The sequence below is a fragment of the Phyllobates terribilis genome, unplaced genomic scaffold, assembly GCF_046119375.1.
Source record: "Phyllobates terribilis strain yellow unplaced genomic scaffold, ASM4611937v1 Scaffold_5__5_contigs__length_657084704, whole genome shotgun sequence".
In the NCBI taxonomy this organism is placed as follows: domain Eukaryota; kingdom Metazoa; phylum Chordata; class Amphibia; order Anura; family Dendrobatidae; genus Phyllobates; species Phyllobates terribilis.
The window spans coordinates 120,879,551-120,905,663 of NW_027362765.1; the positions used below are offsets into that span (position 1 = coordinate 120,879,551).

Consider the following 26,113-nt stretch of genomic DNA (forward strand, 5'->3'; position numbering starts at 1 on the left):
ATCTTTCCACAGGAGGAGCTGACCGACACAGCAGCCACCAGCACACGTCTGTGGGTCTCTTACCTGACACTGATCTCCCTCTGCAGCAATGGGACAGACATACAGACAGGGTGAAGAGGACACAGATAGACAAGACACATAGCGTACGACTGGGCACCCCTTATTTGCTGGTATGCTAGAATGCGGTAGTTGGGGGGATACCAGGAGTGACACCCCTCCATGAATCGGTCACTCCTTAGAAATTAAAAGGGCTCCAAGATCGGTTTCAATGACCGCATATATTTATTGCAGCACTTTGTGAATTGCAGCTTAAGAGTTGCTATCTGTCGAGCAGTGTTAGTGATTTAAACAGGAAGAGTGTAATGTGCCGGTAGAGGGGGTTGTTCGCTCCGTGCTTCATTACAATGGTCAATTTGTTGTCTTATGTCAAGTCTCTACCACCCTGACATTATACTCTGTATTCCCTGGCTCGTTTCTGACCCAGAGGCAGCAAAATAAGGTCCCAAACTGAGCCCCAATGCATGTGCATTGTCATCGTTCCCTTTAAGCGCTGAGGTTGTGTCTGGTCTGCAAGAATATTACGACTCCTATACTGTGTCGTTGCACTCACCTCCTCCAGCTGACTATGTACGTGCTGCACAATCAAGTCAATGGCCACTGTATTACCACTACCTGAAACACGAGGTAACAGAAACGTTAATGGTCACCCCATTGGATACAACCTCATCATCCTCACTTCCAGCTCAGTACCTCTGGGCACCACAATATCAGCAAGGCGCATGGTGGGTTGTATGTACTGGTCAAAAGCAGGTTTCACAAAGGTATGGTACTGCTTGAGGACTCCCTCAATATCTCGGCCTCGTTCCGAGATGTCCCTCCGAAGCCTCCGTACCAGGCGAATATCCGAATCTGTGTCTACAAAAATCTTCATGTCTAGCAGCTGCAATAAACACAGACAAGCGCTTAGTGATGGGAAAAGACATGTATATGAAAATAGTGAACCTGAACCCCAGTGGTCACCACAAGCTCAATCCGTGATCACCCAGAAAACCTACCTTCAGAAGCTCAGCATGTGTAAATGCCATGATCCCTTCAAATATGATTACATTGGCTCCATAAAGGGTTTTCTAATTACAAAGAAAAAGGAAAAAAAAGTCACAATTATCTTGATATGTACAATTACAGGTGCAACTCACTAAATTAGAATATCATCAAAAAGTTAATTTATTTCAGTTCTTCAATACAAAAAGTGAAACTCATGTTATATAGAGTCATTACAAACAGAGTGATCTATTTCAATGTGTTTATTAGTTATGGGCGAGCACTAAAATGCTCAGGTGCTCGATGCTCGGGTCGAGCAAATTGGAAAACTCGGGTGCTCGACCCGCGCAACGAGCCCAATGTAAGTCTATGGTAAACTCGAGCATTTTTCAGGCGGCTCCCCCCGGCGGTCTGCAGAGGGCCTAAAAATTGCCCAAATCGATGAGAACGGTGCTCAAATGACATGGGGACAGCATGGGGAAGACCCCTGGAAGCATTTCTGACTCCCAGGTTACTTCTGTGAACAACGTGGTCAGAGTATTATGCCACTTTTACCGGCTCACAATAAAACATACCAAAACGAAACCATTTCCTTGGAAATATGTTAAGGAACATCCTTTCCAGGGTAATGACTTGTATATAAGGCAAAACACATATACAAAAACAAAAATGCTCCTCCACACCTTGGGCTATGTTCACACGTAGCGTTTTTGATGCGTTTTTTGCACTTTTGCATTGCTTTCAACCAAGACAAATGCATTCACTGGGAAATGTCATTTTAACATTTTACAACCTTATCTGGCCATGTGGAGTGTGACACATCATGTTTCATTTATGATGGAGGGACTCTGAAAGTCACAAAGCCTATTTTTATAGGGCCATCAGGCGGCCTTTACTATTCTTAAAGGGCCAGCAGTCGGCCCTCACTATTGTTAGAGTGCCATCAGCCGGCTATGCTTTGTTGTTCCCATTATTAACGAGTGGGTCTCCTATACAGTTATTGCGTATGCAATGACTGCAAGGATTGCCAAAAATTTGGAGGCACTCTAATGCCCCTTGGAAGAGATGTAGGGGTCGGAGAGCCTCCTAAAAACAATGTTCCCATTATTAGGAAGTGGGTCTCCCATAGTGTTTGCCTATGAAGTGAATGCACAAGCTGCTAAAAATTTGGAGGAACTCCAATGCCCCTTGCAAGACACGTAGAGGAGGTAATATGGTAGATATGTTGGTGAATGATATGGTGATGGAGGATGAGGAGAAGGAGGAGGACAAGAGCAAATAGACAAAATCAGGAAGCATATACCCATGTCTGGGTGTGAAGATAGAGGTGCATGGGAATAGAATTAAACCTCCCCAAAAAAAAAAAAAAAAAACTGTTTGAGTTTAGGTTACGCTGCTATCATTCGGTGGTGTTGAGAAGTCTGGCCCAATCCAGCCCTTGTTCATTTTTATAAGAGTCAGCCTGTCAGCATTTTCAGTTGACAGGCGGATGTGCCTATCGGTTATAATTCCACTGGCGGCACTAAAAACCCGGTCTGATAAAATGCTAGCGGCAGGGCAGGCCAAGACCTCCAAGGCGTAGAGAGCCAGTTCATTCCGCATGTCCAGCTTGGATACCCAGTAATTATAAGGCACAGAGGAATCACGGAGGACGTTGGTACAGTCGGCAAAATACTCTGTACCAACTCTCGCCATCTTCCCAAACTTTGCACTCCTTGTGAGAGTACCCCCCGCCTCAGGACCTGTGCGATGGGATGGTCTGAGAAAACTGTCCCAGAACTTTGACAGTGTTCTCCTGCCTGTGCTGGATAGGAGCTGGGTCTCTCTCGCCTGTACTCCTTGGTTGTCCACCGAACTGTGACCTCTGCCGCCAGCTTTTTCAGATGGGAATTTTTTTTAATAATTTCACAACAAGGGCCTTCTGGTACTGCCCCATTTTAGTAGACCTGTCCGCCTCGGAAATAAGAGATAGAAAGTTCTCCATGTAGCATGGGTCTAGAAGAGTCACCAACCAGTAATGACTGTCACCCAAAATTTGGAGAACGCAAGGGTCACGGGAAAGGCAGCGCAACATAAACTCAGCCATGTGTCCCAGACTGGTAACAGGCAAGACTTCCATGTCCTCACCAAGAGAACGACTGACTATGCACTTCTCCTTCCTGTCCTCAGGCCATCCATGCTGAACAAACAGTATGACAGTTGTGCAGGTAGTACAGTCTATACCGCATGAAACTAGCTCCTCTTCCTCATTGTCACCCAATCCACATTGGGATGAGATGAGGCTTGGCTGTGTGTAATTACCCTGTATGGTTCCTTGCTCCATCTCATCGTGCTCCGCCTGCAATGCAACCTTTTTGTTCGTGAGCAGAGAGCGTTTCAGAAGACCGAGAAGCGGGATGGTGACGCTAATTATGGCGTTATCGCCGCTCACTATCTTGGTGGAGTCCTCAAAGATTTGGAGGATGGTACACATGTCTGACATCCATGTCCACTCCTGAGGTCTTATGTGTAGAGTCTGAATGAATACGGACGGCCTTGTTGATGATGATAGTCAACAACTGCCCTCTACTGCTCACAAATCCTTCCCAACATCTGCAGTCTAGAGTTCCAACGCGTGAGGACATCACACACCAGTCGGTGAGCCGGAAGCAGCAAACGCTGCTGAAACACGGTAAGGGCGGCGGAAGCTGTAGGTGACTTTCTAAAATGGGCACACATGCGGCGTTCTTTGACAAGCAGATCCGGCAGCTCCGGGTAGGTTTTGAGAAACCGCTGAACCACGAGGTTAAGCACATGGGCCAGGCATGGTATATGTGTGAGCTCGCCTCGCCTCAGAGCCGCCACCAGGTTCCGGCCATTCTCACACACGACCATGCCTGGGTGTAGGTTCAGCGGTGTCAGCCACAGATCTGTCTGCTCTTTCAGAGCTGTCCACAACTCTTCAGCGTTGTGTGTTTTGTCACCTAAGCATATTAGCTTCAGCACAGCCTGTTGCCTCTTGGCCGAGGCAGTGCTTCCAGCTTGCGACTGATGTGGTGATTTCGGAGATGGATGCTGAAGAGGAGGTGCAGGAGCTGTAGAATGTGAGGGCAACCCTGATTGACCCAGGGCCCGCAATCCCCGGCGTCGGGAGGACGTGTTCCGTCCCAAGGTCCGACTGCGTCCCGGCTTCCACTAGGTTAACCCAGTGTGCCGTCAGCGAGATATACCGTCCCTGCCCACAAGCACTTGTCCACGTGCCCATGGTTAGGTGGACTTTCCCAGTAAGTGAGTTTCCAAGAGGGCACGGCTAATGTTGTGGGACATGTGTTTGTGTAAAGCGGGGACGGCACACCGGGAGAAATAGTGGCGGCTGGGGACAGAGTACCGAGGGACGGCCGCCGCCATCAGGTTGCGGAAAGCTGCCGTCTCCACGAGCCTAAACGGCAAAATTTCGAGCGCAAGCAGTCGCGAAATGTGTGAATTTAGTAGTGAGGCCTGTGGGGCGTTGGCTGCGTATTTGCGCTTGCGTTCCAAGGACTGGGGTAGGGACAACTGAACGCTGCGCTGAGACAAGGACGTGCTTGCTGATGATGCTACTTGGGAGTGTGCAATGACAGGTGCAGGGCAGGAGGCATCTTCGCATGCGCCATGGACAGAGGATTGGCTTGCACGCACAACAGCGGAAGAAGCAGTGGTCCCACCTGCAGAGACTGTTCCTGGACCCTGGGGGTCGGGCCACTTAGTCGGGAAGACCTAACAGTTGTACTGGCAACTTCCGTCGTGTTGATGTTATGGGGAACGGTTGCCCACCTTCTGTCTGCGGCCACCACACTGCTTCTTCCTGCCTGTTGTGGTGCTATGCCTTCCTCCCCATGTGCTGCTGTCTTCGCTCTGTATGTCCCCCAAACAGGTTGGGTCAGTTACTATATCATCCACCACCTTGTCTTCCACTTCCGCACCCTGGTCCTCCTCCTGACTTTCTGGCAATTGTGTCTCATCATCATCCACCTCTTGTGTCAGTTTCCCACCGTCGCCTTCATGTGACTGTGGCTGCTCAAATATTTGGGCATCGCTACATGCGATCTCCTCTTGCCCTGCTTCAAGTGGACCGGGCGAGAGGCCCGAATCTATAAATGGAAAAGTGAACAGCTCTTCGGAGTGTCCAAGTGTGGGATCAGTTGTCTCTGGGCACTCGGCACGGTGGGAGGATGGAGGATCAGGGTGAGGAATATGCGGTCCAGACTCACGGCTTCTGAGACTTGAACGTGTGGAAGACAGGGCGCTGGTGGTGGTGGCTAAGTGACTGGAAGCATTATCTGCTATCCAACCAATAACCTTTTCACACTGCTCTGCGTTCAATATTGGTGTTCTGCAGTCCCCTAGGAATTGGGACAGGAAGGTCGAGCGACAAGATGTGGGTGTTTATTGTGGCACAATTTCAGCTAGCCCGCGGCCTCGTCCTCTGCATGCACCATCACATCCACTTCCCCATCCCTTGCCACGCGCCTTGCCCATTTTAAATGGAGGACAATATTTTCCACGTTCAATACAAATGTTTGGATTTGAACAGCAGTGATATGTAATCCGTGTGACGGAGAAACCACAGTTTTAAATAGCTGGCCTGTAGATAGCTATTTTTAACAGCGAACTGGTGTCAATAACTTCGCTAACACACTGCAACAAAATTTCAATGGAAGACAGAAATGGCAGAATTTTCAGCGCACTTATATGTGATCCGTGTGACGGACAAACCACAGTTTTAAATAGATGGATTTTTGGCACTGTAATATGGAAAGGATCTGGCTGTATTCTGCGTTGCCAACGAGCAAATGGAGCAGAAAGACTGTGTTCTCTGGATTGCTTTTTAAGCAAATAATCAGGATTAAGATCCAATAAACAATTATTCCTGGCCCCTGACACCTGGGGCTATTTCTAGAAATATCTGTAAAAGCACTAGCAGCAGACAGAACTGGAATGGAGCCTCTTGTGCTATGTGCACTGCAGTCTGCCACATACACTGCCTGCCTGCCTAGCACTGATATCTGTGCAGCTGGATTAGTCCTCAGAAGGACTGTTAGTTGAGATGGATATGTGTATAATATATTGTGGTATACCTACACTAACTAAGAAACAAGCAAATCTCTCCTTAGTTCAGCAGCACCTCTCCCTACACTGCCTGATTCCGGAGTAGACTGTGACGAGCATGGCGGCTCCAGGTCTGATATAGCCCGGATGATGCTGTGCGGCTAGCCAATTACTGTAATGCCACAACCAACATGGCTGCGGCATTACAGTGTGTGGCTGACAATCCCGGCATGTTCATTGGCGCTCTAAAGAGAACCAAACATGCAGGGAGGGAACCTGAGTTCCCGCCGAGCAACCAGGAAATACTAGGCAAGCGCCGAGCATCTCGAGCAGTGAGATGCTTGGGCGAGCACCGAGCAGTAGTGAATATGCTCGCTCATCACTAGTGTTTATTTCTGTTAATGTTGATGATTATGGCTTACAGCCAATTAAAACACAAAAGTCATTATCTCAGTAAATTAGAATACTTTATTACAACAGCTTGAAAAATTATTTTAAAATACGAGATGTTGGCCTACTGGGCTCCTTTTGCATCAATTACTGCATCAGTGCGGCGTGGCATGGAGGGATCAGCCTGTGGCACTGCTGAGGTGTTATGGAAGCCCAGGTTGCTTTGATAGCAACCTTTAGCTCGTCTGCATTGTTGGGTCTGGTGTCTCTCGTCTTCCGGTTGACAATACCCCATAGAGAAATAGATTCTCTATGGGGTTAAGGTCAGGCGAGTTTGCTGGCCAATCAAGCACAGCGATACTGTTGTTTTTAAACCAGGTATTGGTACTTTTGGCAGTGTGGACTGGTGCCAAGTCCTGCTGGAGAATGACATTTCCATCTCCAAAAAGCTTGTTGGCAGAGGGAAGCATGAAGTGCTCTAAAATGTCCTGGTAGACGGCTGCGCTGACTTTGGTCTTGATAAAACACAGTGGACCTACACCAGCAGATGACATGGCTCCCGAAACCATCACTGATTATGGAAACTTCACACTAGACCTCAAGCAGCTTGGATTGTGGCCTCTCCACTCTTCCTCCAGACTCTGGGACCTTGATTTCCAAATGAAAATTGGACTCTGGGACCTTGTGGAGTGTGTCAATGACTGCCTTCTGGACATCTGTCAAGTCAGCAGTCTTCCCCATGATTGTGGAGCCTACTAAAACAAACTAAGGGACCTTTTTTAAATGCTTAGGAAGCTTTTGCAGGTGTTTTTTGTTAATTATACTAATTTACTGAGATAATGACTTTTGTGTTTTCATTGGCTGTAAGCCATAATCATAAACATTAACAGAAATAAACACTTGCAATAGATCACTCTGTGTGTAATGACTCTATATAATATAGGAGTTTAACTTTTTGTATTGAAGAACTGAAATAAATTAACTTTTTGATGATATTCTAATTTAGTGAGATGCACCTGTATATTACATATACAGTTATATGAAAACGTTTGGGCACCCCTATAAGGCTGAGTTCACACGATGCGTTTTTCATGCGTTTCTGCGGCGTTTTTGCAGTTACGGAAACGCATGAAAAACGCATGGTAGAAGGGCAGCAATGTTCCCCAATTGAAATCCGCATGTGCTGTGCCCATGATGCGGATTTTTCCGCAGCGTAAACGCTGCGGTCAAAAATCCGCAGCATGTCAATTAATTTTGCGGAAACGTTGCTCTTTTGCTGCCATTGACTTGCATTAGACCGCATGGAATCCGCATCACTGTATATGTTGATGCGCTTTTCATGCGGTCTAATGTGCGGATGGTACCCGGGTGTGGATGAGAGGACTCTCATCCAGACCCAGGTACCATTAAAAAAAAAAAGAATAAAATAAAAAATATATATATTCTCACCTTCTGACGGCCCGCGCAGCGCTCCTGCTTGATTCCCCGCACTTCGCGGTTGAATGAAGAAGGACCTTCGCTGACGTCAGAGTCATGTGACGGGTCACGTGACGCTGACGTCGGCAGGTCCTTCAGTCTTCACTGCCGGCAGCCGGGACTGAGCGAAGCAGGACACCGGGGGCCATCAGAGGGTAAAGTATATATTTATTTTTTATTTTTTGACATTCACACACTATATAAATCCATGCCGGTTGCATGGATTTATATAGTGTGAAGTTGACAAGCACTTTCCAAGTGATGCTAAAATCGCTTGGGAAGCGCTTGTCAACCCGCATGCGGAAATGAAAGTGAAGACCGCTTCATTTCCGCATGTCCCTGGCAGGAAAACGCATGTACAATCCGCATGTACAATCCGCATGCGTTTTTTCCTGCCAGAGAGATGCAGAAACGCTCAGGAAAAAATCCTGAGCATTTCTGAATCGTGTGCACATACCCTTAATCTTAAGCTTAATGTTTTATAAAAATTGGTGTTTTTGCAACAGCTATTTCAGTTTGATATATGTAATAACTGTTGGACACAGTAATGTTTCTGCCTTGAAATGAGGTTTATTGTACTAACAGTGCAATCTGCATTCAAACAAAATTTGACAGGTGCATAAGTATGGGCACCCTTATCATTTTCTTGTTTTAAATAATCCTACCTACTTTTTACTGACTTACTAAAGCACTTTTTTTGGTTTTGTAACCTCATTGAGCTTTGAACTTCATAGCCAGGTGTATGCAATCATGAGAAAAGCTACTTAACCGGTTCCCGACAGCCCACTGTAGATAAACGTCGGCGCTTGCCGGGCTCTGTGCAGTGCCGACGTTTAAAAACGGTGGGTGGTCTCGCAGTGCTCAGGACCCCCAGGGTCCTGCAAGCACTGCGATTCCGGTGCAGAGCGTTAGCTCTGACAGGGTACATCATCGGGACCTGATTAGATCAGGTCCCAGTGATGTTAACCCTTTGCTGTCTTCTATATGCTGTGATCTATAGTGATCGCGGCATATAGGAGACAGCAGGAAGAGAGGGGGTCGTCTTACTTACCTCCGAAGACCTCCGTTTTGTTTGAGGACCTGGGGTTGCTATGGCAGCTGGAGGTCACATGACCGCCTCCAGCTCTGCCATATATGGTGTCCTTCCTGTCTGACTTCAGCCTGTATGTAGCTGAAGTCAGACAGGAGACTCTGACTGAAACAGTCAGTGAAGATCTCATATAATGTAATATATGTGTATTACATTACATGAGATCAGTGATCAGAAAAATAAAAATTAATGTCCCATACAGGGACTAAGTAAAAATGTAAAAAAAAGTAAAAAAAAAGTTTTTAAACTATTAAAAAAAAAAAAAAAAAAAAAAAAAAAAAAAAAAAAATCACAAAATAAATAAAAATAAATAAAATATTAAACCAATAAATCCATAAATTATTACAAAACCAAAAAAAGTACACATATTTGGTATCGCCGCGTCCGAAACAACCCGAGCTATAAAACTGTCACACTAATTAACTCCTTCTGTGCACACCGTAATAAAAATAAATAAAAAACGGAGCAAAAAAAATGCTTTTTCATCATATCGCCAAACAAAAAGTGGAAAAAAATGCGATCAAAAATCAGAATAGAAATAAAAATGGTACCACTGAAAACGTCATCTTGTTCCGCAAAAAAAAGCCGCCATACAGCTCCATCAGCCAAAAAATAAAAAAAGTTATAGCGCTCAGAATAAAGCAATGCAAAAAAAATATTTTTTTTTCTATAAAATTGTTTTATTGTGTAAAAGCGCTAAAACATAAAAAAAATACAGTAAGTGTAGTATCGCTGTAAACGTACTGACCCGAAGAATAACGCTGCCTGATCACTTTTACCACACGCAGAACGGCATAAAAAAACCTCAAAAAACAATTCCTGAAGTGTTTGTTTTTGTTAACTTTACCTCCCAAAAAACGGAATAGAAAGCGATCAAAAAATGTCACGTGCCCAAAAATGGTTCCAATAAAAATTTCAACTCGTCCCGCAAAAAACAAGCCGTCACATGACTCTATCGGCCGAAATATGGAAAAATTATAGCTCTCAAAATATGGTGATGCAAAAACTAGATTTTGCAAAAAAAGCGTATTTTAGTGTGTGACAGCTGTCAGTCATAAAAACCCGATATAAATCTGGTATCTCTGTAATCGCACCGACCCGAAGAATAAAGTAATCTAATCAGTTATATCACACTAGGAACGGCATAAAAAATAAATAAAACAAATATTATTCACCTGCTACTGATTTGTTTATTATGTCTCCCAAAGATCCCAGTAAGGCTCTGCTCACATTTATCCTGTGCTCTGCGCTGAGCACTTACACCAGAGTTTCCGTGTAAATCTCTGAAATACGTGATTCAGCCAGAACCCATGATGGAAGATTCCCTGTAATGAGGCAGATATAGGCCACTGTGGATGCCGTCTAGCCTGGGATCCCACGGTGTCATTTGTTTTAGGCGTGCATAAAAGTGCGGTTGGCCACAGTTTTGTGCACTTCTGAAAAAAAGGACACCACTAAACAGAGGCCAGACGGAGTCCAGAGTAACTCTGCTGCCTCATTACAGTGAATGGATCCTGCAGGGGTTTCATCTGAATTACATCACTTGGAAAATTAGATGGAAACCCCGATGTAAGTGCTCAGCCTCGAGCGCCGGATAAATGTTACATAAAATGTTCCCAATAAAAGCTTCAACTCAGTCCTCAAAAAAAGCTAGTCCCCACTCAGGTCCATCATCTGTTAAAAATATAAGGGACTTCCAAGTTACTGGTAGCAGAAAGGCTCTGGAAAAGCAAAATGGTCCTTGCCCCCCAAAAGAAATTCAGAAAATTTTGTGCTCCCAAATCCAAATGCCTATTCTACAATAATTTGTTCTCCAATTGTCAAATAGCGCTCCTTCCCCCTCAAATCTCACCGTATGGCTAAGTGGTACGATACAGCCACATATGGGGTATTGACACTTTTAGAAGAAATTGTGTGACACATTTCGGCACCATTTTTACCCATTGCCCTGTGTGAAAATGTAAAATCTGAGGGTAAAACATTTTTTTGTGGTAAAAATATAATTATGCTTTTTTCACTGCCCAATGGTATAAATTTAAAAATTAAAAAATGCTCACTACTTCCCTAGATGAATTCCTTGAGAGGTGTAGTTTACAAAATGGGGTCACTTGTGGGGGTTTCTGCTACTTCGGCATGTCAGCGACTCTTCAAATGTGACATGGTGTCTGCAACCTATCCCAGCCAACATAGCGCTCCTTTCTCTTCCGAACCCTGCCGTACACCAAAGCAGTGGTTTTCCCCCACATATGGGGTATCGGCGTACTCAGGAGAAATTGTACAACAAATTTCATGGTGCAATTTATCCTGTTACCCTTATGATAATGCAAAATTAGGGAATGAAAAACATTTTTTATGGGAAAAATGTGAAAATTTTATTTTTACGGCTCAATATTATAAACTTCTGTGAAGCAGCTGGGGGTGCAAGGTGCTCACCACACATCTAGATAAGTTCCCTAAGGGGTATAGTTTCCAAAATGGTGGCACTTGTGGGGGGTTTCCACTGTTTAGGCACATTAGGGGCTCCCCAAATGTGACATGGCGTCCGCTAATTATTCAAACAAATTTTACATTCAAAAAGTCAAATGGCGCTCCTTCCCTTTCAAAGCCTGCCATGTGCCCAAACAGTAATTTGCCTCCACATATGGGGTATCAGCGTGTTCAGGAGAAATTGCATAACAAATTTCATGGTGCAATTTATCCTATTACCCTTATGATAATGCAAAATTAAGGGATGAAAAACGGTTTTGTGGGAAAAATGTGAAAATTTTATTTTTACAGCTCAATATTATAAACTTCTGTGAAGCACCTTGGGGTTCAAGGTGCTCACCACACATCTAGATAAGTTCCCTAAGGGGTCTAGTTTCCAAAATGGTGTCACTTGTGGGGGGTTTCCACTGTTTAGGCACATCAGGAGCTCTCCAAACGCAACATGGCGTCCACTAATTATTCAGACAAATTTTACATTCAAAAAGTCTAATGGCGCTCCTTCCCTTCCGAACCCTGCCGTGCGCCCAAACAGTGGTTTTCCCTCACATATGGGGTATCAGCACGCTCAAGAGAAATTGGACAAAAAAATTTGGGGTCCATTTTTTCATGTTACCCCTGTGAAAATAAAAAAATTGGGTCTAAAGTAACATTTTTGTGAAAAAAGTTAAATGTTAATTTTTTTCTTCCACATTCCAAAAATTCCTGTGAAGCACCTGAAGGGTTAATAAAGTTCTTGAATGTGGTTTTGAGCACCTTGAGGGGTGCAGTTTTTAGAATGGTGTCACTTTTGGGTATTTTCTGTCATAAAGACCCCTCAAAGTGACTTCAAATATGATGTGGTCCCTAAAAAAATGTTTTTGTAAATTTTGTTGGAAAAATGAGAAATCGCTGGTCAACTTTTAACCCTTATAGCTCCCTAACAAAAAAAAATTTGGGTTCCAAAATTGTGCTGATGTAAAGTAGACATGTGGGAAATGTTATTTATTAACTATTTTGTGTGACATATCTCTCTGATTTAAGGGCATGAAAATTCAAAGTTTGAAAATTGCAAAATTTTCGCCAAATTTCCGATTTTTTCACAAATAAACGCAAGTGATATCGAAGAAATTTTACCACTATCATGAAGTACAATATGTCACGAAAAAACAATCTCAGAATCAGGGGAATACGTTGAAGCGTTCCAGGGTAATTACTTCATAAACTGGCAGTGGTCAGAATTGAAAAAATTGGCCTGGTCACGAAGGCAAAAACAGGCTCTGGCGCGAAGTGGTTAAAGTGGCCACTTGCAAGTTGTTCTTCTGTTTGAATCTCCTCTGAAGAGTGGCATCATGGGCTCCTCAAAACAACTGTCAAATAATCTGAAAACAAAGATTATTCAACATAGTTGTTCAGGGGCAGGATACAAAAAGCTGTCTCAGAGATTTAACTTGTCAGTTTCCACTGTGAGGAACATAGTAAGGAAATGGAAGAACACAGGGACAGTTCTTGTTAAGGCCAGAAGTGGCAGGCCAAGAAAAACATCAGAAAGGCAGAGAAGAAGAATGGTGAGATCAGTCAAGGACAATCCTCAGACCACCTCCAGAGAGCTGCAGCATCAACTTGCTGCAGATGGTGTCACTGTGCATCGGTCAACTATACAACGCACTTTGCACAAGGAGAAGCTGTATGGGAGAGTGATGCGAAAGAAGCCGTTTCTGCAAGCACGCCCGAGTTGGCTGAGGTATGCAAAATCACATTTGGAGAAGCCAATTTCTTTTTGGAAGAAGGTCCTGTGGACTGATGAAACCAAGATTGAGTTCTTTGGTCATACAAAAAGGCGTTATGCATGGTGGCAAAAAAACACAGCATTCCAAGAAAAACACTTGCTACCCACAGTAAAATTTGGTGGAGGTTCCATCATGCTTTGGGGCTGTGTGGCCAATGCCGGCATCGGGAATCTTGTTAAAGTTGAGGGACGCATGGATTCCACTCAGTATCAGCAGATTCTTGACAATAATGTTCAAGAATCAGTGACAAAGTTGAAGTTATGCAGGGGATGGATCTTTCAGCAAGACAATGATCCAAAACACCGCTCCAAATCTACTCAGGCATTCATGCAGAGGAACAATTACAATGTTCTGGAATGGCCATCCCAGTCCCCAGACCTGAATATCATTGAACATCTGTGGGATCATTTAAAGAGGGCTGTCCATGCTCGGCGACCATCAAACTTAACTGAACTGGAATTGTTTTGTAAAGAGGAATGGTCAAAAATACCTTCATCCAGGATCCAGGAACTCATTAAAAGCTACAGGAAGCGACTAGAGGCTGTTATTTTTGCAAAAGGAGGATCTACTAAATATTAATGTCACTTTTCTGGTGAGGTGCCCATACTTATGCACCTGTCAAATTTTGTTTGAATGCAGATTGCACATTTTCTGTTCGTACAATAAACCTCATTTCAAGGCAGAAACATTACGGTGTCCAACAGTTATTACATATATCAAACTGAAATAGCTGTTGCAAAAACACCAATTTTCATAAAACGTTAAGCTTAAGATTAATAGGGGTGCCCAAACTTTTTCATATAACTGTACACTATATGGTCAAAAGTATGCTGTCGCTGAAAGCTGAAGAGCGGAGGGCATAATAGTCACCAAAGCTCTGCTGCCTCCATAACTGCAGAGTCCAAACCTCCTCTGGTATTAACCGAGCAGCTTCATGCAAGCCTTACATCACCAAGCACAATGTCAAGTGTCGGTTGGCCGCCACTGGACCCTGGTGCAGTGGAAACGTGTTCTGTCTGGGATTGGCAAATGCCAGAAGAACGTTACCTGCCTGACTGCATTGTGCCAGCTGTGAAGTTTGGTGGATCAGGGATAATGCTATGGGGATGTATTTCAGGGTTTGCTCCAAGCCCTTGATTCCAGTGAGGGGAAATCTTAAAGCACCACTCCAGCATTATTTTATTTTGCCGCTGGAATGGTGCTTCTAATCTTATACTTACCTGCCTCCGTCTTCACCTTCTATCACCGCTGCTCCCGTCGATCTCCAGCAGTTTGTGACCCATCAGAACGATCCAGTGTTTTCTGGAACGAGCCGGATGTCACTTTTCAATGCAAGTCTATGAGAGACTCATTGTGGCCTCATTCTGGCTCTCACAGACTTGCACTGACAGCTTGTGACTGTTAAGTCTGACTTTCGGTCAGTCGTGGTCACAAGATGGTGCCGGGGGAATGGAGCAGCAGCAATAAAAAGTGAAGACGCCGGCAGGTAAGTATAAGGCTATGTGCCCACGATGCAGAAAATTTCTGCATCTCCCTGGCAGAAAAAAAACGCATGCAGATTGTGCATGCGTTTTTCCTGCAGAATACATGCGGATCCACATGCGGGTTCACATGCGTTTCCGCATGCAGATTGACAAGCACTTTCCAGGCGATAGCATCACTTGGAAAGTGCTTGACAACTAGGTCACACTGTATAAATCCATGCAAACAGCATGGATTTATACAGTGTGAACCGTAAAAATTAAAACAAATAAAGCCATACTCACCCCCGATGTCCCGGCGTGGCTGCAGCGCTGCTTCCTGGCTGGTTCCCGGCTGCCGGCATATCGCGAGACAGAGCGGTGAAGGGCCTGCGGTCACATGACTGACGTCACCGAAGGTCCTTCAGCGCTGCTGGCATTCAGAGAGAAGACGCCGGACAGGTGAGTATAAACTTTATTTGTTATTTTATTCTTTTTTTACAGGTACAATGGTACCCAGGTCTGGAGGAGAGTCTCCTCTCCTCCAGAACTGGGTACCATCCGCACATAGAGACGCATAGAAGCCGCTTGTAAAAATGTACAGTCCCGGTTTCTGTGCGTCTCAATGCAAGTCAATGGCGGGAGTTCCGCTGCGCTTCCGCAAAATTAAATGACATGCTGCGGATTTTTGTACGCAGCATAAACGCTGCGGAAAAATCCGCAGCATGTGCATAGAACATGCGGAATCCCCTTGGGGACCATGGGGTGCGGATTACCTAGCGTTTAACAAGCGTTTATGCTGCGGAAATTCCGCAGCATAAACGCTTGAAAAACGCTACGTGGGCACACAGCCTAAGACTACAGTCAGGGACCTTAGATTAGAAGCACCACTCCAGGTGCTGAAAAACCCCCAACAAAAATAAAAACACTGCAGTGGCGCTTTAATACTTCATTATACCAAAGCAACTGTAGCTTCCAACTTTGTGGGAACAGTTTCTGTTCCCATGACTGTGCAGAGTGCTCAAAGTGAGGTCCATAAAGACATGGTTGGAGGAGTTTCGTGTGGTAGAACAATGACTGGCAACACAAAGCTCTGACCTTGACCACATTCAACACCTTTGAGATGAACTAGAATGGAGCTTGTGAGCCTGGCTGTCTCCTCCAACATTAGTGTCTGACCTCATAAATACTCTTCTAGATGAAGGGGAAAAAATTAAGACACCTCTGAAATCTTGTAGCAATCCCTCCAATATCTCCCCTTCCCAAACCACTATAATACAGCATGGCTCCCATCCATCTCCTCACCCAATCTTTGGTTCGGCTGTGAGTTGTGAAGTCGTACGTCGGGATTTTCACACTCTTTCCCTGTTTCAGCTTCTTCAATATACTGATCATCAGCTCAAAGTCAAATGAGTCTGGGTGGTCAAAGTTATATTCATTGCACGCTGCCTGAACCTGCTGCTCCTCCGTCAGCACCTGAGACAGAATAGGGATATTACAGAGAGTATAATACTATGTAGTCATCAATACTTGAAGCTACGCCCCAAATTATACCGCACATAGACCTGCTGAAAATAGGCAGCTAAAAAAAAAAGTAGTAATAATAATAATATGATCAATAACAAACTTGGATTTCTGGGGGTTGTATACTTTTGCAAGCTGTCAGAGCTCCAGTGCTGGTAAACCATGCTTCAATAATTTACATTAAGTTGCCCTTTTCATGCTCAAACAAGTGGTGAAGGGAAGATTCACAGACACGAAGTGCCCCCTAATGGATAGGCTAGGCATTAAAAGAAATGCTCATGGGTAAAATAAAATACTTTGAGAACAATTTGCACTAGAAAGAACGCTTTCCCAGCTTTCTTGACTTTTCCTGATGAAGACAGATTTAGTCTTACCTTGTAAAATGAGTCCATAGACAGAAGGACCACCCAAGGGACATCTAAAGCTTCAATGATCATCCTGGCTACTGTGGTTTTACCCGATGCGCTGCCACCACCCAGACCTGTAACATCAAAAGAATAAGAAAGAAAAAAGGGACACCTTCTTAAGGAGCAGTATGTCAACCAAAGACAAGCAGGGAAGGTCTTCATTACATATTTTGTGGGTGGGTATCAGAGCAAAACTACGTGCGACAGTATCGGCTCCAAAACAGAAAACATCATGAGATCACCAGAAAATCCTACTACTGGTGTAGCAATCCTAAAAGTCAATTTCGACCTTTTAAAGAGCCTTGCCATGACTTGGGATATAAGCCAAACCAGAATCTCAATTTGCAGACACGTGTTTCGGGGGGTTGCCCCTCCTCAGCGCAAAGCATGAGATCTAATATAGTTGTGGTCCTCTTCCTCTCTGATGAGACATTTTGCATATATAATTTTCCAGAGGAGCATTGCATGGCCTATAAGTCTCCTTACACTGGCATGTCACTTTCCACAAGGAGAGCTGTTACCCCATAATCAAGAGTCTTAAACTCGGCTGGGTATATGGGCCGCACATAAGAAAAATTTGAATTTGGAGGGCCTCATTCTTTGCAGGACAAAGTGACATTTTTAGTGATACCATTTTTTTTTCTATACACCTTTTGATAATTTTTTGGAACATTTTTGGCGTTTTTATTTAATTTTTTAAAATGGCATTCATCATATGGGTTATGGTAGTTTTATAGCTTGGATCGTTATGGATGTGGCGATAACAAAAGTGCAGGGTTGTTTCGTTTACTTTAGTTTATATATAAAACAGCATTTTTAGTGGCAAAATATTTCTTAATGCTTTCTTCTGAATTTTTTTTACATTTTTGTTTCCCCCCCCAATACAATAATATTGTCTTACAATTAGCAACATATTCTAGCAAACATCTTCTAGTAACGTTCCCCATCCTGGTCACCATCTTCTAGTAACGTTCCCCATCCTGGTCACCATCTTCTAGTAACGTTCCCCATCCTGGTCACCATCTTCTAGTAACGTTCCCCATCCTGGTCACCATCTTCTAGTAACGTTCCCCATCCTGGTCACCATCTTCTAGTAACGCTCCCCATCCTGGTCACCATCTTCTAGTAACGTTCCCCATCCTGGTCACCATCTTCTAGTAACGTTCCCCATCCTGGTCACCATCTTCTAGTAACGTTCCCCATCCTGGTCACCATCTTCTAGTAACGTTCCCCATCCTGGTCACCATCTTCTAGTAACGTTCCCCATCCTGGTCACCATCTTCTAGTAACGTTCCCCATCCTGGTCACCATCTTCTAGTAACGTTCCCCATCCTGGTCACCATCTTCTAGTAACGTTCCCCATCCAGGTCACCATCTTCTAGTAACGTTCCCCATCCAGGTCACCATCTTGTAGTAACGTTCCCCATCCTGGTCACCATCTTCTAGTAACGTTCCCCATCCAGGTCACCATCTTCTAGTAACGTTCCCCATCCTGGTCCTCATCTTGTAGTAACGTTCCCCATCCTGGTCCTCATCTTGTAGTAATGTTCCCCATCCTGGTCCTCATCTTGTAGTAACGCCCCCATTCTGGTCCTCATCTTGTAGTAATGTTCCCCATCCTGGTCCTCATCTTGTAGTAACGCCCCCATCCTGGTCCTCATCTTGTAGTAACGCCCCCATCCTGGTCCTCATCTTGTAGTAACGCCCCCATCCTGGTTCTCATCTTGTAGTAACGCCCCCATCCTGGTCACCATCTTGTAGTAACGCCCCCATCCTGGTCACCATCTTGTAGTAACGCCCCCATCCTGGTCACCATCTTGTAGTAACGCCCCCATCCTGGTCACCATCTTGTAATAACGCCCCCATCCTGGTCACCATCTTGTAGTAACGCCCCCATCCTGGTCACCATCTTGTAGTAACGCCCCCATCCTGGTCACCATCTTGTAGTAACGCCCCCATCCTGGTCACCATCTTGTAGTAACGCCCCCATCCTGGTCCTCATCTTGTAGTAACGCCCCATCCTGGTCCTCATCTTGTAGTAACGCCCCCATCCTGGTCACCATCTTGTAGTAACGCTCCCATCCTGGTCACCATCTTGTAATAACACCCCATCCTGGTCCTCACATTGTAGTAATAGTCCCTTATTGAGCTGTTCTTTACATACATATAAAAGGGGGGGAAAGGATTCTTCTCACCTGACCTACATTCCCTCGGCGTCCTCTTTTCAGCACAAGTGGCCCACAGACACTGTAGACCCCTTGACGATTGTGGCCCGTTCCAGGGGCCGCCGACATTAGTGCTTTACTTCAGCTGAATGTGGGTCCTTGGATGCACATTCAATTGAAATGTACTGCCATGCAGAAACAAGCTCTCTGCACAGCAATACCAATGCTTGCCACCGACCACTCAGAGGCCAGCACCTGACATTGAAGTACCAGCATATGACGTCACTGCCATGCGCCGGCACGCCGATGTCAACTGCTGGTCTGACAATTACGCACATTCAGCTGAAATAAAGCGCCAACGTTGGCGGCCCCTGTACCAGGCCACAATTGTCAAGGGGTCTACAGTGCCTGTGGGCCGCAGGAAGCAGCCTCAGAGGTCACATGTGGGCCACGTGTTTGAGACACCTGCCTTAGACCTTAGTTGAGTAGTGATCATTCTTTTTAAGTCTTACCAATCACGAAAGCCTCCTTCGACTGTGTCCCATGTTCATTGTACCAAGGTGGTCGTCCTGCGGTGTAGATGGTCCTCTTGCTGGTTCGGAGAAGAGGTGGCCCTGACTTACACTGGCTGGTCGTTCGCCTTCGGCTGCATCGTCCAGGGCTAACTGGGGGTAGTAAGCCATGTCCTGAGTCTGTGGTGCTGGTGACAACACAAGAAAAATGAAGGAGGAGAATGGTCAACAGGAAAGAAGACTATACATCTATACGTGTGCTATATCGGTCAGCGGAATTAAGGAGGGTCTCCGGATTTAGAAGGTATGCTAGACATGTCATAATCAAACATCCTGTAATAAAGTGACAACTGAGAAACTGAAAAAAAGGATGTGATGTCCCCACTGTGCTGAGCCGCTGATTGTGGACAGGTTGCAGGGTGATTGACTGCTCATTGAGGCAGCAGAACATCATTCTTATAGACACAAGATACAGCGAGAAAAAGCTGGTGCATATAGTCAATGTGGCCTATGACAAAGCGAAGTGCAACGCGAAACGGCTGTCGACTACATGCACCAGCTTCCTCCGGCAGTATCCTAGCTGCCATATTTTTTATATACAAAATAAAGATACAAGACACTTATGGCGAGTGACGGTTTTTTCTTTCTTCTTTAGTATACAGAGTGTGAATACTCCCTTAGGGTATGTTCACACACAGTGAATATTTAGTAGCCCGTATATAAAGCCTAGTGCAAAATCCGGGTAAATATCAAAGGGGTTAGCTGAGGACCACCAAAATCACTTAAAAAAAACAAACTTCTTCATGAATTTCTTTAGGCCAACTACCTGACATTTCCACCCTGAAAAAGTTGTATTTGGTGTACAATGTACATGTCCCCTCATCCCCATAACATTTTCCTCCCAGGCTAGCTTTAAAGAGAAGCAACAAAGATCCAGCCCTGAGCAGTGGCTATGTGATTTGAGGACTCTCCGGCACAAGTTCAGGAACGTCATCAAATCAGGAGGATCTACAGAGTTCTGGGGACACGTTACAGTGTTCCAAAACAGACCCCCAAAGATAAAGTATATTAGTCCGTTACATCTTCTACCATGGCATAATCAATCAATGTGAGGCCGGTGTATTAAAGGGTTGTTCTTAGTGCTGTTCTTGGCCATCTCCATCGGTCCCGTAGAGATGAATGGAGCGCTGGTAAGCAAGTCTGGCCACGGCTCCATTCACACCATAGTACATGTTCGACCCTGTTCTTGGGATCAGCAGACAGACCCCCACCGATAGCAAGATATCACCCATGTTATAAAATGGAGATAGCTTCTAAGGATGGGAATAACCTTTTAAGCTAGGTGAATGTATTACGTGTGTCGTCTATAAAGTAGCATATATCTACTGTTAGGCTATGTGCCCACGATGCAGAAATGCTCAGGATTTTTCCTGAGCGTTTCTGTATCTCCCTGGCAGAAAAAAACGCATGCGGATTGTACATGCGGATTGTACATGCGTTTTTCCTGGCAGGGACATGCGGATGTGAAGCGTTCTTCACATGCATTTCCGCATGCGGGTTGAAAAGCGCTTTCCAAGAGATTTTAGCATCACTTGGAAAGTGCTTAACAACTTGGTCACATGATATAAATCCATGCAACCAGCATGGATTTATATAGTGTGACCCCAAAGAATGGTAAAAAATAAAAAAATAAATATTATACTTACCTTCTGATGGTCCCCGGAGTCTTTATTCGATCTGTTCTGGCTTGCTGGCAGCTCGCAGTACACTGAAGGACCTGCCGTCACATGACTAAATGACGTCAGCGCAGGTCCTTCAGTCCACCGCGATCTGCCGGCAAGCGAAGACAAGCACACCGGGGGCCATCAGAAGGTAAATATATTTATTTTTTATTTTATTCTTTTTTTTTTACAGGTTCTATGGTACCCGGTCTGGAGGAGAGTCTCCTCTCCTGCAGACCCAGGTACCATCCGCACATTGAAACGTTTGGATTCCGCATGTACAGATCCAGTGATGCGTAATCCATGCGTTCCAATGCAAGTCAATGGCGGCGAAAATGCAGCGCTTCCGCAAAATAATTGGTAGTGCTGCGTTTTTTTCCGCAATGATAATCCGCAGCGGAAATTTCCGCAGCATGTGCATAGCACATGCGGATTATCATTGTGGAACATGGCAGGCCTTCTACCATGCGTTTAAGCGTTTCTGCAGCATTTCTGCCGCTGCGGAAACGCTTAAAAAAAACATTGTGGGCGCACAGCCTTATGATGTAACAGGCTGTCAGTAGATGTTTCCTGCTGGATCTCCTATCTACAACGTACCGAGGTGTACAGCCAGACACTATTTCTACTTATCCTATATGGACACAAGAAAAAATACCCCGTATATGTCACAGAGCAAAGCTAAATGGAAAATTACACAACCGTACGCAGGTCCTACCATTAAAGAGATCCATATCAACGCGTTTCACATTGCTATAATCATGAAAATCACTGGTACAAATCATCCCAGCCCTCCCAATAGTCCTGAAGCTTCAGCCCCCATAACTAGTATATATGGGGATCCGTTGTGAGCCCGTCCTTACCGCATGCTGGATCACAGGGGCGACATGTCCGTACATTGCAGGACAGCAGGTTTATTTAGTGATGGAGTAATGTCAGGAGGAGGGGACATCATATGATCCTCAAGGCATCATTGCAAAGCTCTAAAAGTGTCCGTCACGGCAGCCACATAACAGTTGTGACATAGGGCAAGATAAACAAGAGCAGTGGAGACGAGGGCAAAACGGGGCAGCATTATAGGAGATGGCACAATACATGGGGTCTGGCGATACTAAGACTCAGGGTTTTAGGGTCAGCGAGAACTATCTAGGACAGGAAGCAGAGCAGGTAAGAAGTACTCACCTAGTGTGTGCCCGGAGATCCCAACACCCCGTCACCCCCGAACCAGGGCACAGGGGCAGACTCATCCCGATAAAAGCCTGTGTATCCCTCTCAAGTAGGGATTATGTTCCAGGCTGATATTAATAGCCTGGAAGATATAAATATGGTAACATGGCTGTGCTGTGCAAAACACACATACCCAATCACAACTAAGACGCCAAGTCACAGTACGCGCGTGGCTATCACATCTCCGCAGCGCATGTCCACAGAACTCAGATCGGGGCAAACGGATCTGGAAATGGCCAAACCCAGCACATCCCTGAAAATAAGCAAATCCCAACAGGTGACACATGACGCCTACTACACAGCACTGATCCTGGGGGAGTGCCCCTACCCATGGCGGAGATGTATAAGTAGCGTCCTATGTTTAGACATCGGTAGGGCCCCACGGCTGTGAGAATTTAGGTCAAACCTTAGTCAGCGGACAGACTCAGTCGTGACCCGATGACATCTGCTACAGGACATGAAGCCAAGAAAGCTGTAATCCGAGTCTCGGTGACATCACTGTAGTACAATCCCCATCATCCTCTCCAATAATATCGACCAGCAAGTATACAAACACTTCATGTCGTGGCTTGCACCATCAAACTGCTCTAGTAACATCGGCACCTAAAGCGGTCTGACAACCTTTCAATACCTGTTATGTTTCAATTCCTCACCATTTTTTCTGCTTGCTGTCAGTGAATAGGAACATTTTTCTTTACACCCAGAGGCTGAAAGCCAGATCAGATATAATACTCGGGTTATTACAGTTTTATCCAGTGTAAATATTCTTAAGAGTTAAAAGACTATCCCGGCTGACTTATAACCTATCCAAAGGCAATAACTTCTACATCGATGGGGGGTCCGACCTCTGGGACGCCTAACAATCACCAGAATGGGGGACTTTAACCCTAGTCGTCTATATGCCTAACTATTACTCCATTCATTCTCTATGGGGCTGCTGAAATGCTGTATTCGGCATTCCAGTAGTCCTACCACAGTATTGCTGTATGTAGTAAAAAAAAATCTGGGTCTCCTATGATGCCCGGCCACAGGCTGTTTGTCACTAAGGAAATGAAGCGACAGGCATTTAGACCTTTAGCTAGCCCCTAGCGTCACGGCGAGTGGGTGCCCAAATGAACGCCTGTGCTTAAATGTCACTGTTAGTGATAGACAGCAGAACTTAAGAGGTTAACAGCAGCAATGGAAGTAATGCAAGATTTGAAATAGCCATCAACTGCCCTATGTGGAGCGGGATCAGCTCCTTAACCTGCTCCAAACACCCTGACACACTCCAAGATGTAATGGTACGTCATGGAATATTAAAGGGAAGGTGCCATCAAAAAAACAATTTTTTTCAACAATTGAAAAACTGAAGTATTAATGCTTTAATTTTTTTTTTGTTTATATTATAATTTGTTTTTAATTTAGTAAAATCTGAAAAATAATTTAAAACGGGTTGGTATTTCCACTTTTAAACACTAGGGGGAGCAGCTGCTGAAAGTTGCCATGAAAACCCAGTGTACAATTAGCTCACATTACGACTGCAGTAAATGTGGGCGGGATCTGCTCACATGCTCTCAGAATGGGACGATGCAAAAACAAATTCATTTTTGTAAAATATTGTTCTTAGTGTGTAAAAATAGCAAAGCATAAAAAAAAAAAAAACAATATAAATCTGGTATCACTGTAATCGTACCGACCCGACGAACAAACAAGGTCTTATCACTTTTACTGCACCGCGCAAAAAATAAAAACAATAAGTGAATTGCTGGTTTTTGTTCATTCGGTGTCTGAAAAATCAGAATAAAAAGCGATCAAAAATTACTATTTGCCCCCAAAAAATCTGCTACTCATCCCGCAAACAATAAGCCCTCATACAGCTCTCTGTTCACCAAAAAATAAAAGTTACAGGTCTCAGAATTTTCAGACGAAAAAAAATACTTTTTATAAAAAAGCATTCTTACTGTCTAATAGCAGGAAAACCTAAAAAACCCATATAAATCTGGTATCACTGTAATCGTACAAATCCGAAGATTAAATCCGCCTTATACACTTATACCGCACAGTGAACTGTGCAAAAATAAGAACTATTCTGGTACTTCTGTCTATTTGTTCATTCTGCCTCCCAAAAATTGGAATAAGACTTGGCTCACATTTATCCTGCGCACTCCGCTGAGCGCTTACGTCAGGGTTTCTGTATATATTCCCCAAAACCGCAATTCAGATAAAACTCTCGATGGAACCACTCACTTATGAGGAAGATGGAGTCACTTTGGATTGGTCTGTTTACCTGTGATGTCCCATCATTTTAGGCATCTTTTTAGCACACAAGTGTGGGCGACCACAGATGCCTAAAAAGATGGATACCATCGGAGCATACCCCAAAGCGTCTCATTCTACCTCACTATGGTGGGTGGTTCAGTCGGGGGGTTTCGTTTGAATCGTATTTTTGTGTGATTTACAAGGAAATCCCAACGTATGCGCTCAGCACAGAACACATGAATGTGATCCCAGCCTTATTCTGGAAGTGGCAAAAAATATGTGCCCCAAAATGTTACCAATAAAAACCTAATTTATCCTGCATAAAACAAGCCCCCTCTCAGGTCTGTCATCTGTCACTGGAACTATAGGGGGTCCCACGTTACCAGTAGAACAGACTCTGGAAAAGCGACATGGCTTCTGCCCCCTCAATTAAAATCCAGTGAAATCTGTAATCCCAAATCCTAATGCCCCCCTGCTTCTGAGCCCTACTGTGCCTAAAAAGGAGTAAGCGGCCACACGTTTGCCATTATTGTAGTGGGAAGAGAGAACTTAAAAATTTACGGGGTGCGTATCGCAAGAAGCACAACTGGGTACAATGTATGGGGCAGCTACAATATATGGGGGCACACTATATGGGCACTAAACTGGCATATTTGCAATTCTCTAGAATAAAGCCTGGCGTGGATGTTATATAATAGTCACTCCAGCCGTAGATGAATTCATTGAGAGGTGTAGTTTGTACAATGGGGTAACTTTTGGGGTTTTCTGCTGTTCTGGCACCTCAGGGGCTCCGCAAATGCCGCCCGCAAACTATTCTACCAAAATCTATGCTCCAAAAGCCAAATAGCGCTCCTTCCTTCTCAGCCCTGGCGTGGCCCAACAGTAATTTCTGAAAACATATGGGGAACCAATTCGGGAGAAATTGGGCAACAAATTATGGGGTCCAGTTTCACCTATTAACCCTTGTGAAACTGACAAGTTTGCAGCAAATACAAAAATTACATTTTTTACCACTAAAATGCCATATTTCCACTTCCCAATGTTATAAAATTCTGTGAGGCACCTATGGGTTCAAAATGCTCACTACACCCCTAGATAAATTCCGATGAATTCTTTGAGGGATCTAGTTTTCAAAATGGGGTCACTTGGGTGTGTGGGTGTGTGTGTGTGTGTGTGTGTGTGGGGGGGGGGGGGTTCTGCTGTTTTCGCATGTCAGGGGCTCTCCAAATGTGACATGGCAGTCACAATCTATTCCAGTTCTTTCCTTTCCTAGCCCTGCCATGCACCCAAATAGAAGTTTTTGACCACATATGGGGTATCATCACGTTCAGGAAAAATTGCATATCAAATTATGTGGTCCGTTTTCTCCTATTCTCCATTGTGAAAATTACAAATTTGGGGCTAAAACTACATTTTAGTGAAAAAAAAGGAAAATTTTCAATATAACGACCTAATGTTATCAAATTCTGGGTAGCACCTGTGGGTTCAAAATGCTCACTATACCCCTGGATAAAATCCTTGAGGGGTGTAGTTTCCAAAATG

The 26,113-nt window shown here is 44.6% G+C and overlaps 1 protein-coding gene across 3 annotated transcripts in view; it reads right to left on the reverse strand.

Annotated features, from left to right (window-relative positions):
* The window catches only part of UCKL1 (uridine-cytidine kinase 1 like 1), a 54,252-nt gene that overhangs the window by 16,736 nt on the left and 11,403 nt on the right, over positions 1–26,113 (reverse strand). The window contains exons 2-9 of one of the 3 annotated variants that reach the window (XM_073682889.1): positions 22,286–22,412; positions 19,386–19,573; positions 16,676–16,782; positions 16,083–16,253; positions 1,056–1,127; positions 751–940; positions 611–672; positions 64–80 (exon numbers count right to left, since the gene is read on the reverse strand). In XM_073682889.1, coding sequence (XP_073538990.1) covers positions 64–80; positions 611–672; positions 751–940; positions 1,056–1,127; positions 16,083–16,253; positions 16,676–16,782; positions 19,386–19,573; positions 22,286–22,350 — 872 coding nt within the window. In that variant the 5' untranslated portion in view covers positions 22,351–22,412. The remainder of the gene's footprint in view (positions 1–63; positions 81–610; positions 673–750; positions 941–1,055; positions 1,128–16,082; positions 16,254–16,675; positions 16,783–19,385; positions 19,574–22,285; positions 22,413–26,113) is intronic. The other 2 variants (XM_073682888.1, XM_073682890.1) reach the window with 2 other exon arrangements.